Source organism: Trichosurus vulpecula, chromosome 9 (assembly GCF_011100635.1).
Source record: "Trichosurus vulpecula isolate mTriVul1 chromosome 9, mTriVul1.pri, whole genome shotgun sequence".
NCBI classification, from domain to species: Eukaryota; Metazoa; Chordata; class Mammalia; order Diprotodontia; family Phalangeridae; genus Trichosurus; species Trichosurus vulpecula.
Window position 1 is genome coordinate 164,000,346 of NC_050581.1, and position 18,886 is coordinate 164,019,231.

Here is an 18,886-nt window from a genome sequence, read left to right on the forward strand (position 1 = left end):
TCTTTTCCAGTTCTGGTTCTACTATCTCACTTGACATAGCAAAAATTTACTTCACTGCTGTGGGATGCCATGTTTTCATTTGCAAAGAGACCCTGAAAATCATTGGAGGTCCTTCCAATTCAAAGATTCCATCATTTCTAGAATTCCCCCTCTAAACTTTTCTTCCCTTCCTGTCCCTTTAAAATGTTATGTGGATCATTTCTCCACTGAAGTAGATATAACATTTCTATAATAGAGTAGAATGGTAGAGGTTCATTTCTCAGTAATGATAGAAACTTAGGCCATTTGGACAAATCCAAACCATGTGACAAGGATCCACCCTCTATGCTTCCCACCTAAGTGAGTGATGGCTGGAATTCATTGAAACATATGGCAAACCTTACAAGACAGCTATTTTAAAAATAAATGGTTTCATTAATACTCTGATGAACCTAGACATTAACCTTATATAACCTGGACAGCTCTCCCAAAGGCACCAAATATATTTAGAGTTCAGAGAAAGAGGATCTATTGAATGTAACGTATTCATAATTGAGAGCTGGAAAGGAAATTTGAGATCATATAATCTCAGAACACCACCCTTACAAAGCAGTTAGGCTGAGCAAAGGCTCAGGTAGGTCAGGTGAGTTGCCCAAGGTCACACAATCAACCAAATCACAGAATCAGTCACTTAACATGTATTTATTAAGCACCTCCTTTGTATCTGGATACAAAGACAAAAAAATGCTTTTCCTTTCCTAAAGGGACATTCTTTTGGAGGGAAACATGATACATAATGTGTACAAAATAAACAGAAAGTAAATACAAGGTAATTTGTGGTGAGAGACTTGCATCTGGGGAGAAGAGAATGGCTTACATAGCAAAACATTTTCAAGCTGATCTTTCAAGTAAGCTGGAATTCTAAGGGTAGAGGAGAGGGAACGTTTCAGGCACTGAACTAGTGGCTAGCTAATACAAAGTCACGGAAATGAGCTGTGATATGAGTACCAGAAATTAGACAAGTTTGGTTAGACTGTACAGTATGTAAAGGAGAGTAATGTATAATAAACAGGAAATTAACACACTCAAGAATGAAATTTGGTCTTCATACTCCAGATCCTGATCTCAATATGGTGCAACAACTTACTTCTCACCTACAAACATTAGTCAACTCTTGAAAATATTTTCCTCCTAAATTTATGAATATGACTGCACTTGTTTTCTTTGTTCAAGAGCAAATGGCCAATATATCCAGAGAGAAATTCCTTACCAAAATAACTAGTACATATCAGGTACTTAATAAATGCTAGTTGACTGAATAACCTAGTAGTGGGTAGAGCCCTGAGCCTGAAGTCAGGAAGATTTCAATTCAAATACAGCCTCAGGCATTTACTAGCAGTGTGAACCTGGACAAATCACTTGACCTATAATTCAGTTTTGGTTCTGTCCAGTCATTTCAATCATGTCTGACTCTTTGTGACCTTATTTGGTGTTTTCTTTTCAAAGGTACTGGAGTGGTTTGCCATTTCAGGACACTGAGGCACACAGGTTAAGTGCCTTGACCAGGGGCAGACAGCGAATAAGGCTCTGAGGCCAGATTTGAACTCAGAAAGAGGAGTCTTCCTAACTTTAGGCCTGGCCCGCCATCCAATGTACCACCTAGCTTCCTCTCTTAAGTTTGTTCAAATGTAAAATGAAGATTATAATAGCATCTACTTCCCAGTGTTGTAAGGTCAAATGAAATAATATTTGTAAAACTCTTAGCATAGTTCCTGGCACATAATAATCACTTAATAAGCATTTGCCCCACCCCCTGTAGTAGTGATGTTACGTCGAGATTACATATATTAGCTCAAGAACATGTCAATTGGTGTCAATTTCCAGGAATTCTTAAAATTCTTTCATTTACCTCCCCATCCTGCTCCCAGTAAACTATGGAATGGATTAAAGAATTAGGAATTGTTCATCATAGGTTTGGTGCCATCGGCTACCTGAAAACTTTCCTGATAGTCCCCATGTAGAAATGATCTCTCCTTCTTGGAATTTGTCTTCTTTTGCTTATATCTTTCATTTATTTATGTGTGTGCATATTGTGCCCCACCTTCCAGGAGAATGTAAGCTCCTTTAGGAAAGGTCATGTATAATTCTTTATGTTTGTTTTGTTTGTTTTTTTAAATACATATCTTCAGATCCTATCATAGTATCTTCCACTGCTTACTATATCAAAAAATATCTATCAAGCACATAGTATGTAGAAGATAATGTGTTAGATGTCTGGAGATGTGAAGAGAAAACCAGAAACATTGCCTGCTCAAGACTTCATAATTGACTAGGGAGATAGCATGCTATTTACTGGACCTTATTCTCAGTGCAGCCCATTGGAAGAAGACTATAAGTCTCATCATCTCCATTTTGAAGACAGAAAGAGAGAGTCAACTAAATTGATTTTTTGGTTTTCTTTTTATCCTGGTACATAGTAGGTCCTTTAATAAATGCTTCTTGAGTCAAAGTGATTTCCCTATGGATTATAGCCATGCAACAGCCTTGAAAGATTTTCTGTTGAATTTCATTTGTTGAATCAAATATGTGGTTGGGGACATTTTGTGATGAGCTGAGGTATTCCTCTATTTTTATAAGTTACAAAGAATTCTAAGGGGAAAACATATCAATTCTTAGAAAAGCCAAATTATTTTGAAGGCCATCATGGAACCACTAGTAACGTTGATATTTTTCATTTCTCCCAATACAAAGTCATCTGTTAAAAGACAGAGAATGCATCATTTCTTGGGATGGCACCTTGGTTTAAATAAATAAATAAACAGTCATAAATAAATAACCTTTATTACCTTTCCAAGCATAGTAAGAATGCCATATTTAAGTGAAGTTTTGGGGCAAATAAAAATGCACATCTCAGTTACTGTCTTTACAAGCAATTCTATATCATGTATGTCATGACCACAATCCCAAATGGGATTGGTCCAACCCATTTGTGGAGCTCTCTAAACACTCTTAATAGCTATTTTTAAAGTTACTCTTGTTATTACTCCACAGCACATTTTCAGCACCATTGAAAAGCTAGCATTCACTTAGGTGTATCCACATTCAAAGTTGCTTAAAATCACTATATCAATGCATCAGAGATATTTACACGGTATGAACAATGTCCAATTCATTTCATTCCAAGGAAGTCTTTATCAAAAATGTTTACTGTGACAACTGAAGTGTAGCCAATTGTATATATGGAACAATCTGCTTTCAAAAGTCCTGGATGGTTTATGGTTTCATTTATCATTGAAGTGACACAGCTGTAAAACAATCCAAAATCACAATGACAGCTGACAGGAAATTGACTCTAGGTTCTGAAATGTGCATTCCTCCAGAACTTAAGCCTGGAAAAAAAAATAAAAATAACTCAGAAAGAATTGATTACATTTGTTCAACAAATATTCTTAAATGAATGGATTTGTTGGTATGAATTCATTTTATCACAAATAAATAATTTACTTCTTTTTATATGTGACTATTGGGCTTCTTTGTGAACTATCTCCTACAGTGTTTTTTAAATTACTTCATATGTGTACCTGCCTATCTATCTATCTATCTATCTATCTATCTATCTATCTATCTATCTACCTATCTATCTACCTACCTAATCCATCCATCCATGTATCTATCAATCTAGTATTTATCTAAGCATCAATCTTTCAAGGTACTATCCCTCTATCTATCCATCCAACAATCTGAACATTTATCTGTATATTTATCTATGAAAAACAGAACAGAAATTCATTATCTGGAGTTCTATCATTCAAGTATACCAGAAGAAGAAGAGTGTTTATCAATTAAGTGTATTGGTCTCTGAAAGTAATCATTGACAACAACAAAAGTGAAATAAATTAACAAAGAATGAAAGCTGGAAATCCTCAAATTACATTTGAATCCATGGGATTGGTTCATTTGTCCACCAGGAGGTAAAGAACATTCTCACTGGTAGAATATGACAATTAACATAAAGAAAGCTTCTAAGCTCAAAATAATAGCTCAAATCAATATGGTGCTTGTAGCCATTCTGGGAAATGAGCCCTGCACAGGCTTACCTCACTTCTTTTTAAATAAATTGTCTTTAACATTCGTATTGATTATGAAATACCATAGGGACTCATGAAGAGGGATTGTATCATTCTCGTTTCTGTATTCCAATGACCTAACACACTGCCTGGTGCAAAGTAGGGGCTTAATAAATGCTTCTTTGACTAATTTGATTGTTTCAGGTTTTTTTAAGGAAAAAGAATGATGGGTTAATGGTATTGATATTTTTTGATTTTAAACTATCTTCTTCAAATTCAAGATCATTGCCCTCAGTTCACTTAAAGAGAGTGATGGGTTTGGCCCTGAAATACCTGGGTTCAGGATTAGAATCCTTAGGATTTGAGTTGTTCAGCTTGAATCAGCTACTTTCCTTTTTCCAACATTGCACTAGGGCACAGTACCTTTCCAGGGTCCCACTATTCTGGGAAGATGAGCAATGCTTCTAAGGATTCTAGAAATTCTAGAAGGTAGATATGAGTAGGGAGCACATTCCAGACATGGAGGACAAAGTATGACAAGGCAGAGAGATATGAGATGGACTTTCTTTTAGGGATAACTACACAAAGGCCTGTTTGAGGGAACAAGAATTGTATGAAGAGAATAATGGGCAACATGTCTTGGAAGGTAGTGAAGAACCAGATTCTGTTATAAAAAAAGACTATAAAAAATTAAAAAGAGGACTTTATATTTTGTCTTAGAGACCAAATAGAACTCTTGAAACTTCTGGAGAAGGAAAACTACATGATCAAAGCATTTTTCAATTGTTTGCTTTCTGGAGAGGGGATTATAAATGATCAAAGGAATGGAGTCAAAGAAATCAAAGAAGATGTTTATGAACTTGTACTGTATAAGGTAGGCAGAAACTGGAAAACAACTCATACATCAAAATAGTAAAGAAAAAGCACCCTGACAAACTTAAGACTTAGTTCTATGCAATGACTACCATGAATCCTGAAAACCAATGATGAAGTATGTTAACCACTTCCTACAAGGTAGGTGAAGGACTCAAGATGCAGAATGAGGAATATATTTTTGGAAATGACCAATGAGGGAATTTGTTTTGCTTGTCTATACATATGCACTACAAAAATTTTCTTTCTTGGTTGCTTTTTTCCTTCATTTTTTTCTTTTTCTTTTATATCCTTCCCCCTTTTCCTTCCTTCCTTCCTTCCTTCTTTCCTTCCTTCCTTCCTTCCTTCCTTCCTTCCTTCCTTCCTTCCTTCTTTCCTTCCTTCCTTCCTTCCTCCTTTCCTTTCTCTCTTTTCCCTCCTTTTTTCCTTATTTCTTTCTTCTTTTCTTTCTCTCTTTTTTCCTCCCTTCCCCACTCTCTCTTTTCACTCCTTTTTTCTTCCCTCTTTCTCTCTTCCTTCTCTCCTTACCTCCAACCCCTCTCTAGTGTGGAAGGCTAGAGCATGGTCACTGAATGGAAAAAAAAATTGAGAAAGACCACCATGCTGGTTTATTCCTGCAGTCCTTTCTTCTAAAGAGGGTGAATTCAGGAGTTCTGAGCTGTAGTAGGGTTCAAGCTGATTGGCTATGCATGTAAGTCAGCCATCCATGTATATTCAACCCCTGAGAGTGTAAAGCCTGACTAATGTGAAGCAAATCATGCTGATTTTGGGAAAACAAAACAAACAAACCAAAGTCTAGCAGGTTAAACTTTCCATGTCAATCTGTATTGGAACTGGGCCTATGAATTGCACTTCTAGCCTGGATGAGATATAGAGATCCAATCTCAAAACCGAACAAAATGAAGTAAGAATAACAGCCAATGGATTATGGTGGGTGGTATCATTAGGAGGATATTGAAATAGTCCAGGTGATAGGTGATGTGGGTCTGAGCCAATATGGGGGTGTTGTGACTGGACAGAAGGAGGGAAATGCCAAAGAAATTTTGGAGGCTGAATCAACAAGACTTTACAGATGTTTCGAAAGAAATAAGTGAGGGAAAAGTTGAGATTGACAGGTTGAAAATTTAAGTTAATGGAAGGGTGGAACTTCAGGTGGGAGGAGGGAGGATGATAAATTAAGTATCAGAAAATTTGATATTAAAAATAACTAGAGATGCCCAACAAGTAATTAGTGAAGTGAAGCTGTAAATTAGAGGACATAATAAAAACAGATAACCGTATAGGACTTATTAGCATAGAAGATACTTGAACTGAGTGGAGCTGATAAAATCATCATCATCATCAACACCACCATCTACAAGAAAGCAGAAAGGGGATCCAGGATGGAAGCCTGGGGTAAACCATGGAGGTAGAAGGAAAACATTGATTACTTATCAAAGGAGTGTTGAAAAGAACTAGAGAGGTAGAAGAACCTGTAGAATTACGGCTGCAAAAATCCACTGCCTAAAGTATGTATTGGCAGTGGTCAGCAGTGTCAAACGTTACCAAGATCTTCAAAATGCTAGTTTCAAAAAGAAAGGTCATGGGATTCATGTCCCAGAATAATGAGTTGCTAGTTGCCTAGAAACTAATTTACTAAGAACCATGTATTATTTTATCATGGCCTGGAGGGTTACTGTAGCAAGAGTTTCTATGAATGTTAACCTGTGGAACCAGTAAATAAAATCTTTGGGTGGCAAGGAATACATAGCTCCTATTTCTACCCACCCTCTTATATTAGAACCCCGTGTTGTATTTCACAGAAAAGGGAGACTATTTGTTCAGCTCCATTTTTTCCACTTCTCTGCATCTCACATATTCTGGATTCCTCCTTCTAGCATCTCTGTCTTCCCTCCTGTTTTACAGGAACAGGCCACCCTTCTTCTGCCAAGGCAAACTCTCTATATGAACAAGTGATCTCATTTCATCCCTTGTTTCTAAAAGATTTCCCCTTACTTCACCCCATTTCTCTCACTTAACTTCAATCTTTCCCTAACTACAGGTTGCTTTCCTACTGCCCACAAACATGCTCATCTTCAAAAAAACTTTCACTGTATTCATCAGTCCCAAACAGGTATTATCCCATATATCTCCTTCTTTCTGTAGTTAATCTCCTTAGATAGATAACTGCACTTCATATCTTCTCTCTTAACTCTTTGGAGTTTGGTTTCATCTTCATTCAATTTCACTCCTTTCTACAAAGTTACTACTGATCTCTTATCTGCCAAATACAATATCCTTTTCTCAGCCCTCATCCTTCTTAAGTTCCCTTTAATATTGTCAATAACCCTCTTCTCAATATTTTCTTCTCTCTAGGTTTTCAAGACTTGCCTTTCCCTTTATGTCTGACTGTTCTTAACCTCCTTTGATGGATCTTCATTCCTGTCATACATCACATGGTTGTTCCCCAGGGCTTTGTCCTGGGCCTTCTTCTCTTCTCCTTTTATATTATTTCACTTGGTGATCTCATAAGTTCCCATGGAATCAATTTTTATTTTTATGCTGACAGTAGTCAAATCTATGTATAATCGCTCTAACCATGCTACAGTCTTACACCTTTCAGTCTCGTACTGCCTATTGGACATCTTGATTTGGACATCTTGCTGATATCTTAAATTCAAAATGTCCAAAATTGAATGCATTTTTTCTCCCTAATATCTAACTTGCCTACAACTGTTAAAAGTACTATCATCCCATTCTCCCAATAGTGTGTTTTCCTTGACTCCTCATTCTTGCTCACCCCATATTTAATAAATTGCCAAGTCCTTCTGATTTTACCTACGTAACATCTTTTTCACATCCCTCTTTCTGTCTTCTTCCCTACAGGAAAGTGGAGGGGGGGAAGAGAGGGGGAAGGGGATAAGAAAGGTGAGATAATAAAAGGGACAGCAGATTGGGGGGAAGGGGAAATCAGAAGCAAACACTGTTGTGGAGGGAGAGGTCAAAGGAGAGAAAAGAATAAATGGAGGATAGAGGGAAATATAGTTAGGCTTTCACAACATGACTGTTATGGAAGTGTTTTGCATGACTACACCTGTGTAATCTATATCAAATGGTTTACTTTCTCAATGAGGGTGGGTGGGGAAGAGAGAGAATGTGGAACTCAAAGCTTTAAAAATGAATGTTAAAAATTGTTTTTATGTGCAACTGGGAAATAAGATATACAGGTAATGGGGTATAGAAATCTATCTTGCCCTACAGGAAAGTAGAAGGGAGGGAGATAAGAGAAGGGGGAGGGGTGACAGAAGGGAGGGAAGATTGGAGGAAGGGGTAATCAGAATGCATGGGGTCCTGGGGTGGGGGGAGGGGAGATATGGGGAGAAAATTTGGAACTCAAAAGTATTTGCTTCTGAATAACACTTCTCCCTGTCTGCTGTCCCTTCTATTTTCCTTCCTCCCTTATCCCCTTACCCCATACCACTTTCCTGTAGGGTAAGACAGATTTCCATACCCAATTGATCATGTATGTTATTCCCTCCTTAAATCAAATCTAATGAGAATAAGGCTTACTTATTCCCTCTCACCTTCCCCCTCTTCCCTTCCATTGTAAAAGCTCTTTCTTGCCTCTCTTATGTAAGATGATTACTATATTCTACTTCTCCCTTTCTCTTTCTCCAAGTACATTCCTCTCAACACTTAATTTTATTTTGTAAGTATCATTCCTTCATATTCAGCTCACCCTGTGCTCTCTGTCTCTCTCTTTCTTTCTGAATCTCTCTGTCTCTGGCTGTTTCTCTCTGTCTCTCTCTACATATACATACATACATACATACATATATACATACATACATATATCCTTACACAAACACATACACACACAAACACACACACACTATGCATATATCTCACACTACCCCAATACTGAGAAAGGTCTCATGAATTACAAATATCATCTTTCCATGTAGGAATGTAAAGAGTTCAACTTTAAAAAGTCCCTTATGGCTTCTCTTCCCCATTTACCTTTTCATGTTTTTCTTAATTCGTGCATTTGAAAGTCAAATTTTCTATTCAGCTCCAGTCTTTTCAACAAGAATGCTTGGAAGTCCTCTATTTCATTGAAATTCCTTTTTTTCTCCTAAAGTATTATATTCAGCTTTTCTGGATAGATGATTCTTGGTTTTAAACCTACCTGGTTTGACCTCTGGCATATTATATTCAAAGCCCTCTATCCCTTAGTGTAGAAGCTGCTAAATCTTTTGTTATCCTGATTATATTTCCACAATACTTTAATTGTTTCTTTCTGGCTGCTTATAATATTTTCCCCTTGACTTGAGAACTCTGGCATTTGGCTACTATATTCCTAGGAGTTTTCGTTTTGATATCTCTTTCAGGAGGTGGTTGGTGGATTCTTTCCATTTCTATTTTACCCTCTGGTTCTAGAATATTAGAGCACTTTTCTTTGATAATTTCTTGAAAGATGATGTCTAGACTCCTTTTTTGATCATGGTTTTCAGGTAGTCCAATAATTTTCAAATTATCTCTCCTGGATCTATCTTCCAGGTTAGCGTTTTCTTTTTTCCAAGGAGATACTTCACATTGTCTTCTCTTTTTCATTATTTTGGTTTTGTTTTATAATTTCTTGATTTCTTATAAAGCCATTAGCTTCCATTTGCTCAATTCTAATTTTTAAGGAATTATTTTCTTCAGTGAGGTTTTAGATCTCCTTTTCCACTAGGCCAATTCTGCTTTTTAAGCCACTCTTCTTCTCATTGGCTTTTTGGACCTCTTTTGCTAATTGCGTCAGTCTATCTTTAAAGGTGTTATTTTCTTCAGCATTTTTTTTGATCACCTTTAGCAAGCTGTTGACTCATTTTTCATGATTTTCCTGCATCACTCTCACTTCTCATCCCAATTTTTCCCTTACTTCTCTTACTTGATTTTCGAAAACCTTTTTGAACTCTCCCCTGGCCTGAGACCATTTCACATTTTTCTTGGAGGCTTTGGATGTAAGAATTTTGACTTTGTTATCTTCCTCTGGTTGTATGTTTTGATTTTCATTACCAATTATGTAAGAAAATACCTTTTCACCAAGAAAGTAATCTTCTATAGTCTCATTTTCCCCATTTGCCCATTTTCCCAATTACTTGACTTCTGAGCTTTTTGTTAACTGGAGGGTGTACTGCCTCAAGCTTCAAGGGTTTCATGCAACTATTTTCAGATATATTTCAAGGGATCTGCAAATTTTCAGTTTTACCAAAGTAGTATGATCAAATTTGAAGTGTTTGTTCCTCTCCTGGCCTGTGCTCTGGTCTGTGAACAACCATAAGCACTCCTTTCTGCCTTGGAAGTGTGAGGATTACCTCTCCACAGCTGCCACAATCTCCACCAAGCCAGCACTTCTCCTCAACCCAGGACTACCACCCAGGTCTGAGACTCAGATCAGCTGCTGGATTACCCCAATGTCTATAGGCTGAGAGATCCAGAAATAGCTGCCACTGAGGCTGTGCCTGCTGGTGCCCTGGGGTGGGATAACTCTCCTCTCTCACTGAGGTGAGAGACTTTTCACACTGACCTTTGAAGCTGTCTTTGGCATTTATGGGTTGAAGAATCTGGAAACCACCACACAGCTGCCAGTGATTCAGTGCCCTGAGGCCAGCTCCAGTCCCATCTGTGCAGGTGTGACCCCTGCTGGACTGAACTCTGCTCCGAGCACTGTGCAATGGACCTTTCCTCTTGGCCTTCCAGATTGTCTTGGGCTAGAAATCTGTTTCACTCTGTCATTTTGTTGCTTCTCCTGCTCTAGAATTTGTGTAGAGTCATTTTTTACAGGTATTTTGAGGGGTTTGAGGGGACAGCTCAAGCCACTCCCTGCTTCTACTCCGCCATCTTGGTTCTGCCCCCTCCTTCTGTCTTCTGACACTGTTGTCATCCTGGTATGGATCCTCTGTACCTCACACCAGTCCTTTTGCAATAGCCACTTGGTTGGCCTCCTAGCCAGCCTGTCTCAACTACAGTCTCTCCTCTATTCAGGTGTCAAAATGAACTTCCTAAATGGCAATAAGTCCAGTGGGTCCTTATAGACTCCAGCATTTAAAAAAATGGTATACAGAACCATTTAACCCTGTCCCCCCCACATTGTGATCCAATAACATCGGCCTTTTTGATACTCTTCCCACAGCATGGTCCCAACTAGGGAAATTTTCACTAGCTGATACCATGCCTGGAATGCTCTGCTTGTCATCTCTTACTCTTGGCTCCCCTGGATTCTTTAAAATCTCAGCTAAAATCTCTCTTACAAAAAGCTTTCCCAATTCTTCCCTCTTTTGATTATGTCCAATTCACCCTGAATTTGCAGTTTGTATACAACTATTTGCAGGTTGTCTCCCCTTCCCCAATTGTCTGTGAGTTGCTTGAGGGCAGGAACTCTCCATTGCCTTACTTTATATCCCTAGTGGCAAGCACAGTGCCTCAAATATAGTAAGTGATTAAGCATTTTTTATTGACTGGCTGACTGATGGACATCTGTTGGGCAAGGGAGCATTGCTCTTAAAAGCCTTTATGCATTTTTATTTCAACTTCTTGCTTGGTATACCAGTGATAGAAACTGTATCATCATGATGTATTTTTTTGCCCACAGCTTTCACCTCGAACAGAAACTTCTCAATTTTTCACACTGTTTAAACAAGGAGCAAATACCTCATAATCCCTACTGCCTCATTTTACCACTGGGCATAACAAAATAGCCCACAGCCACCACAGTGAAACTTACTTGACATTTTAGGGATCCTAATTTTTTCACTGCTGCTACCATCTCCACCATCACTGACTGTTCTTATTTCAATTATGTAATCTTCTTCAAAGGGAACAAGGAGCTCAGCAGATGTGTTATTTGTTTCCAAAATATGTGTTTTACTTTGTCTGTTTTGCCTGTATAAAATCTAAATAAAATGAAGATGAAAGTTAATGCTGGATTTCATTTCTTTTTCAACTATGTATGTTTCTCTCTTCCTCTATTTCTATTAATTTCTAATAACTTACCAAATCATAATGAGTATTACTTGACAGTCTTTTCTAAACAAATCCACTCTATTTCTACAACCAATGCTGCACTCCAGTCTTTTACTGTGGAGGTATGGGAAGAGTACATACATACATACACACACACACATAGCTCTTGGAACCATTAATAGCTGCTTTAGAATAAAGGCATGTGGTAGGAAACAGACACAATTTTGTCCGTGTGCAGAAATCTTCACCCCAGCACTGAACCTCTTTGACAAGGCAGCTATGAAGAGGGGACACATAGATTCATTCTAGAGAAGCACTGATCCCTCCTTAACCCAACTTTTAATATAAAAAATGGATCTCCTTATGCTTTTATGTGGTCATCTTTAAACTGTGTTGCCTATACTTTATCATAGCTTTTGTCCCTCTCCCAAAGGAATCTTGGACTCCATATCTGTAAAGCCAGACACTATCTGACAGATGAACTTTTGCATCATCTTGCCCCAAACTGAGCCCATAGCCACTTCTCAGCTATCTCCTCCACAACTTATAACTCCTATTATGTGCCATTCACTTCTATTAAAATATAAACTCCTTGAGGATGTCTGCCTGATTCACTTGAATTTTTGTTCTCAGTGCCTAGCTTAGTGTTTTTGGTAGTCTCTGCTAAGTCCAGCCATTTAGTTTGAATAGGTGGATCTTCCAGCATAGCACAACCCTAAAATCAAATCTTCTTGTAAAAGAAGGGAAAATTCTTGTCTAGCCCTAGACTTTGAATTTGCTTCAAGAATTTCAGGATGTAGCCTTCTTAGAAGAGGATGAGTATTTCTCTATGAGAGGTTATAATCAAGGATTAGGTAGCTTCAGTTATGGGTGTCAATGAGTTAAATAATGGGATGCCGTAGCAAAAGTAATTGGACCATCCTTTTGCTATACCAATGAGCTATTTGGATGGGATAGATTTAATTGTCTTCCTGGTGAGCTTCCCATCTGAGAGGATACTGAAGCATTCTGAAGGTATTTATGTGATGAACCTTGGACTCATTGGAATAGAAGTAGTGTTAGAATAGATTTTATGCTCTATTGTGGTTATTTTTGTTTTTGCTATGTTGGGGAGAGGGTGAAATTAAGGGGGTACCACACTAATAAATGAATTGCTGCCCTTAATAATTTAGGGTATTTGGGGTAATATTTTTACCTATCTATGTTCTTTTCTAGACATGAAATTTGTTCAGAGGTTTTCTAGCATAAACTTTGGGTGTAAGCATAGTGAGATGAGTTATGGGGAATTTGGGGGGAGAGAGGGCAGAATCAGAGCCTAACATAAGAAATTGTTGATACAGACCCAGAGTTTGAGTTTTGTTTCCCCTAGTTGCATATATCCATTTGAACATATACCATCTTCTCCTACTGGACTGAAAGCTCCAAAATTGCCTCTAATCTAAGTCTTGTAAAGCATAGCATCTAGCACAGTATTCTGTATACATTAGGTGCTTGATAAATGCTTGTTGACCTGAACTGAATAATAGAATTATCATGTATGGCTTATTCACAAACTGAATTAGAGAGGTGATGTTTTCATTTTTCTTTAATCTTAGCTACTCTTGCTAAACAAAATATTTTTTGGCCACTGCATCTAAAATCACACAATTTATCATTATTAATTAAGTAGCTTGAGGATATTATCTTTAGAGCTTGCTGTGAAGAGTCAGTGTTTAGTTTGGACAAGTTTCAAATGCTTGAATATTTATCTGCCAAGAGATGATGCCCATTAACACTGATGGAAGTGGAAATGATTTACTCTGGTATCCCTGACTGCATTTCTACTAAATCATTAATCTGTTGTCACTAGAGCCCATCTTCCTGGAACCAAGAGGACTTGGAACACAAGCAATAGTATTTCCCTTAGACTTTTTAGATCCCTCCAGGCTTCTCCATCAATAACTTACTTCTCTGCATCATAACCTATTATAAGCTAGTGATAGGGGCACAAATACCTGCTGTCTGATGAATAATTTTGTATTCAATTAGATAACTCTCTGAAGTTTTATATTTTTCTGTTCCATAAACACAGTGAGACAACAAATGCTTTCATCTGATGTGTTAATATGATGAACTTGTCTCAGCGCTTATTCACTTAAAAATGATTGTTATTTGTTTCATTAGCATGGGATATGATTTTTCAAATATAGACAAACTATTTTATCACATGGTTAGGGAGGGCTCCAGTACACTCGACAATCCATTTATGGATGATTTGGGAAGAACACAGGCAGAAGAATCATGTGAAATGAACTGTGGAGGGTTGTAATTTGCCCTATTGGAAGAAATACGTACATTGATGAGAACAAGTGTGGTACCTGGGAAGGAGAGGTGAATTCTTTGAGCCAGAGGACTCAGGATCTAATCCTGCCTCTGTTACTTACTACTTGAGTGATTATGTGACAGAAATTTTGTCTCTCTAGGCCTCAGTTTACCTCTAAAATGAGGGAACCAGATTTCATGGCCACCGTGGTCCTAACTAGCTCTTAATCTATGATCCTATAAATTCATGGATGATTTAAAGTAAAAGCACTGAGATACTTAAAACTTACCCTTTTTTGGAGGAAGGGGTAAGGTTAAATTAATCAAGGAGATTATTAAAAACAACAACAACATTATAGTTTAGCTGTTAGAATGCTGTACATGAAATGAGGAAGAACAGTATTCATGTCTCACCTCTAACAGAGACAGACTGTATGACCCTGGGCAATCAGTTAAATCTCAGTTCTCTAGTCAACTATATGAAGCTAACCTATCAAGTTATTTTTGGGTGGACTCATGGGTTTTGTGAAGAGAATACTCTGTGTTATATAACAGATCTAACATATATTGGCATAATTAAGATGATTTTTTAAAATGTAAATTTCTCTATACTCACTTTGTAGCCCAACACATCAGACTCGTTTTCCATGGTTTTAACATGTTCCCAATTCAAACATAATTTTGAGTTTGTCAGTTTCCAGGCTATGTTAGACGGTGCTTGGCTTGGAGCTTCAAAAAATATACAATCACAAGATACAAATGAATATGAAATTATTTATGGTTGCCGAATGACCCATCAACACGAAAAGGCAAATATGTCATGCCTGGTTAATGTTAGAAGGAGTTAAATGGTTGCAATGCTACTATAAATACCATATTAATTCTAATCAGGGTGAGGTAATTCATTCAAATTCTATTCATTTGGGAGTGTATTTTGGAGAAGATTTTGAATGAATAATGGCTTTGTGCTTGTCCAATATTAATTTGTTAATAATTGCTGTTGAATTTGTTTACATTACTGCATGTTTGAAGGCATCATTAAACATTTTTCCAAATTACCATTAATCTGTAGATACCAAAAAATGACAGTTTCAATATAATCTTTGCAATCTTGCCAACAATACAGCCAGAATTACTTTTTGGATATCAATCCTCCCTACTTCGCTATTTTTTTTACTTCTGTCTAAAATATGAATCACATAACGTGTGATGTTTTCTGATGGCTGAAGTTTCTCCCTGAAATACACATGTTGGCCCATGACATGTACACACACACATTTAAAAAGAAAATAAGAGTATTCTTATTATGGTACTTTAAAATATTTGAGAAAAGGAATGCCATATTCTTTGAAGTGATCAGAAGCATGGGGATGGGGGGCACATAATGGGAATGAGCAGAGAGAAATGAAATTAAAAAAATAGCAAGAGTGCCATAAATGATGACATTATAGAGACATCTATATGTCCATCTAATAGGTGGACAAGAGTGTGTGAGAAACACATGATTTACAGTCCGGTTGCCTTATTAGTATTTATATAATGACAAGAAAGCCTGAGAAAAGCTCCAAGGATGTGGGGTCAACTTCTTATGAGGAATTTAAGGGAACATATGGGAAAAAAAGAATTCCACAGGTTAAGCATGGATGGGTTATACTTTGCTTCAATGCAGGAAATACCCATATTGATAAAAATCAAAGGTCCAGTGAAATATCAGAATATACTTAACATCTGAATTTCGTGTTGTCCAATATGCTCATTCTAAACTATCATTCTTTATGATTCTTTAGGTGGCAGTTAGGTGGTACAGTGCATGGAGGGCTGAGCCTGGAGTCAGAAAAATATGAGTTCAAATCTGAACTCAGATACTTCCTAGTCATGTGACTCTGAGCAAGCCACTTAAACTCTATTTGCCTCAGTTTACTCATCTGTAAAAAGGGAATAATAATAGCACCTACTTTCCCAGGTTTATTGTGAGGATAAAATATGATAATAATTTTAATGTGCTTAGCATAGTGCCTGGCACATGGTAAGTGCTAAATAAATATTAGTGATAATGATGCTGGTGATGATGATGATGATAGCTTCAGGAAACATTAAAAATAAAAAAAAATTCATCTGTAAGGCTAAAGCAAAGATGACTTGTATTCCTCTGATTGTTTCTTATCCTCTTGCTTTTAATTCAAAGGGATAATTGAACACAATACTGAACTCATTTTAACAATGACAGAAATAGAAATATTTTTATTGGAGCCTTGATTGTTCACCTGTTAAATTAAGTAGGTATTCTTTAAAATTTCCTTTTTTAAAGAACCAACAGAGATAAGAAATATATTACTATGTACCTCTTACCCTCTGATTGTCCACTTTATTACCACAACTCCTGGATCATCTTCTAGCTACAGTAACTAGACATCCCAAATAAAATTTCTGAACCTGTGCCCTCCCAACCACCAATTTTTTTTAGTTTTAGGTTTTTTTTCCTATAATATGTACAACATAGTGTAAGATGGCTTGTTTTTCATGACCTCAATCTCTCTCTCTCTCTCTCTCTCTCTCGCTCCCTCTCTCTCGGTCTCACTCTCTCTCTTTCTCTCTCCACAGATACATAGGTATATGTGTGTACGTGTGTGTATGTATGTATATGTATATATGTGTGTGCATGTGTATATATGTATGTTGTATATATATATATATATATGTATATATGCGTGTATATATGTATATGTATCTGGGTATACACACACAACTCTATTATGTGGGTATGGTTGTAGTTTTTTCTTCCAATGAATCTATTATATATGACATGTAGAGAAAGCATACTGTAGTGGATAGAGAATGATTCTTAGTATCAGGAAAAAATAGTTTTATGATCTACCATAATAAAATATAATATCCATGTGACCTTGGGCAGTTTACTTTGTATCTCCTTTACATGTATTTTGCATACACCTATGTATCCAGAGCCCCAAAGACCATCAGTATGTGACTCTCTTCACTGGTGGAGATCAGTGCCTCACTCCTTCATCGAAATGGGGAGTCATTGGCAGGAATGGAAGAGAAGAGAGATCCAGTCTTTTCTAACTCTTCTGCCTCTTCAAACTCTCTTAGCCTCCATCATCAAGAGAGAAGAAGTGAAGAGATCACTCCCTCTTCAGGTAAATGATGGGAGAAAAAGCCTGGGGAAAAGCTGACATAAGAGTTTCTGGCAGTATTCAACATGACTTCATTTTCATCTAGTGACCTGAGTAATTCATCTTTGAGTGAGATCTGGGACTCTCTTAGTTGGGCGGAGGTTAGGAGAGCCTCAAGAGGTCAGATATCATTTTTCTCCACTCTATTCTGCCCTCACCACCAATAAGGAGAAAATTCCTTAAAAGTGGGCTTTGGGACTCGAATTACACTTCTATGTGCACCTGTTTTCTCCTCCAGTAGAATATAAACTCCTTGAAGTAAATAAATATTTTTAGGTTTTTTTTCCCTCTAGCACCAGTCATTAGCAGAGTGTTTGGAATATTATGTGTTGAATAAACACTTGTTTTACTGATTGAGTTAGTGTTGATAAACTAAGTTAATAAAGATGTATACATTGTTAAGATAGACAAAATGACTTAATGTGGACATGTCCGATTAACTTTTCTGAATAAAATGTACCCAATAATAATTCAAGAAAAAATGGGGCATTGCACTCAATAAGGACTCAATAAACTTGGACAATGTCTTTCTTCCTAGAATTACAATGACAACAAAAATAATTATGTGCCCTCTCTCAGCTGAGTTGAAGGTGCCTTTTCCAATTTTTTTTTTCCTTGTTGAAATGATACAGAAACTGAGCTCTCCTGGGATTCCAGTTTTAATCCCAGGGATGCAGTTTTTATGGGTTTCCTTTGTTTCTGTGTTCTTTAAAACTAAGCCCACACATTAGCAGCTTCACATGAGATCAATACTGAGCAAATATAAATCTACTCCTTTCCTGTCACTGGCAATGATGGATTCTGAAGGTTTCATTTATTGCTGTCTATCCTGTATTTGTTTTATAGAGAAAAAGTACTCTTTTCAACAACATGAGCTGGTTGATGGAACACCAACTGGGAGCCAGGAAAGCAGCTTCTCCTTCATACTCTGCCAGGGACTCTGCAAGCCTGATTAAGTAACCTCACCTTTCTGTCATTGCTTCTTCATCTCCCCAAACAGAGATAAAGATTCTGCCTCATAACTACCCCCACAGAAATGTCATGAGGACAAATTCATTAAAATAAAAAATCTAAGACACTTAGGAAGAACTGTCATGTTAGAATTCAAAATTTACCTCATCTTGTTTGAACCTTTTTTTTCATATGGAAGAAAATTTACTATAACAGAAAGACCATAGTGACCTGGGAAAACATTGAAGTTTGAGTCAGTACTGTCACATGCCCACTGTGTGACATTGGGAAGGCCACTAAATCCTTAAGAGCTTCAATTTCTTTACCGATATCAGAAAATGATATTTTTGTCACTAGAATTCACATTAAAGGAGGCTTTACCATCTGCTTTGCTGTTACATCTTAAGGCTAGTAACACCATTCCATCTGACTTACAGCTGAAACCTCTTATAGATGTTGCCTCCCATTAGAATAAATGTTTCTTTAGAGAAAGGCCCATGTTAGTTTTTTGATCTGTATTTCCAATAGATAAGTACT

General features: G+C 37.1%; 1 protein-coding gene across 1 annotated transcript in view; it reads right to left on the reverse strand.

The window, feature by feature from the left end:
* Window positions 1-3,267: 3,267 nt before the first annotated feature.
* The window catches only part of CNTN6 (contactin 6), a 312,661-nt gene continuing 297,042 nt past the window's right edge, over window positions 3,268-18,886 (reverse strand). Inside the window, exons 20-22 of the mRNA XM_036739662.1 lie at window positions 14,824-14,936; window positions 11,668-11,836; window positions 3,268-3,368 (exon numbers count right to left, since the gene is read on the reverse strand). Coding sequence (XP_036595557.1) covers window positions 3,268-3,368; window positions 11,668-11,836; window positions 14,824-14,936 — 383 coding nt within the window. The remainder of the gene's footprint in view (window positions 3,369-11,667; window positions 11,837-14,823; window positions 14,937-18,886) is intronic.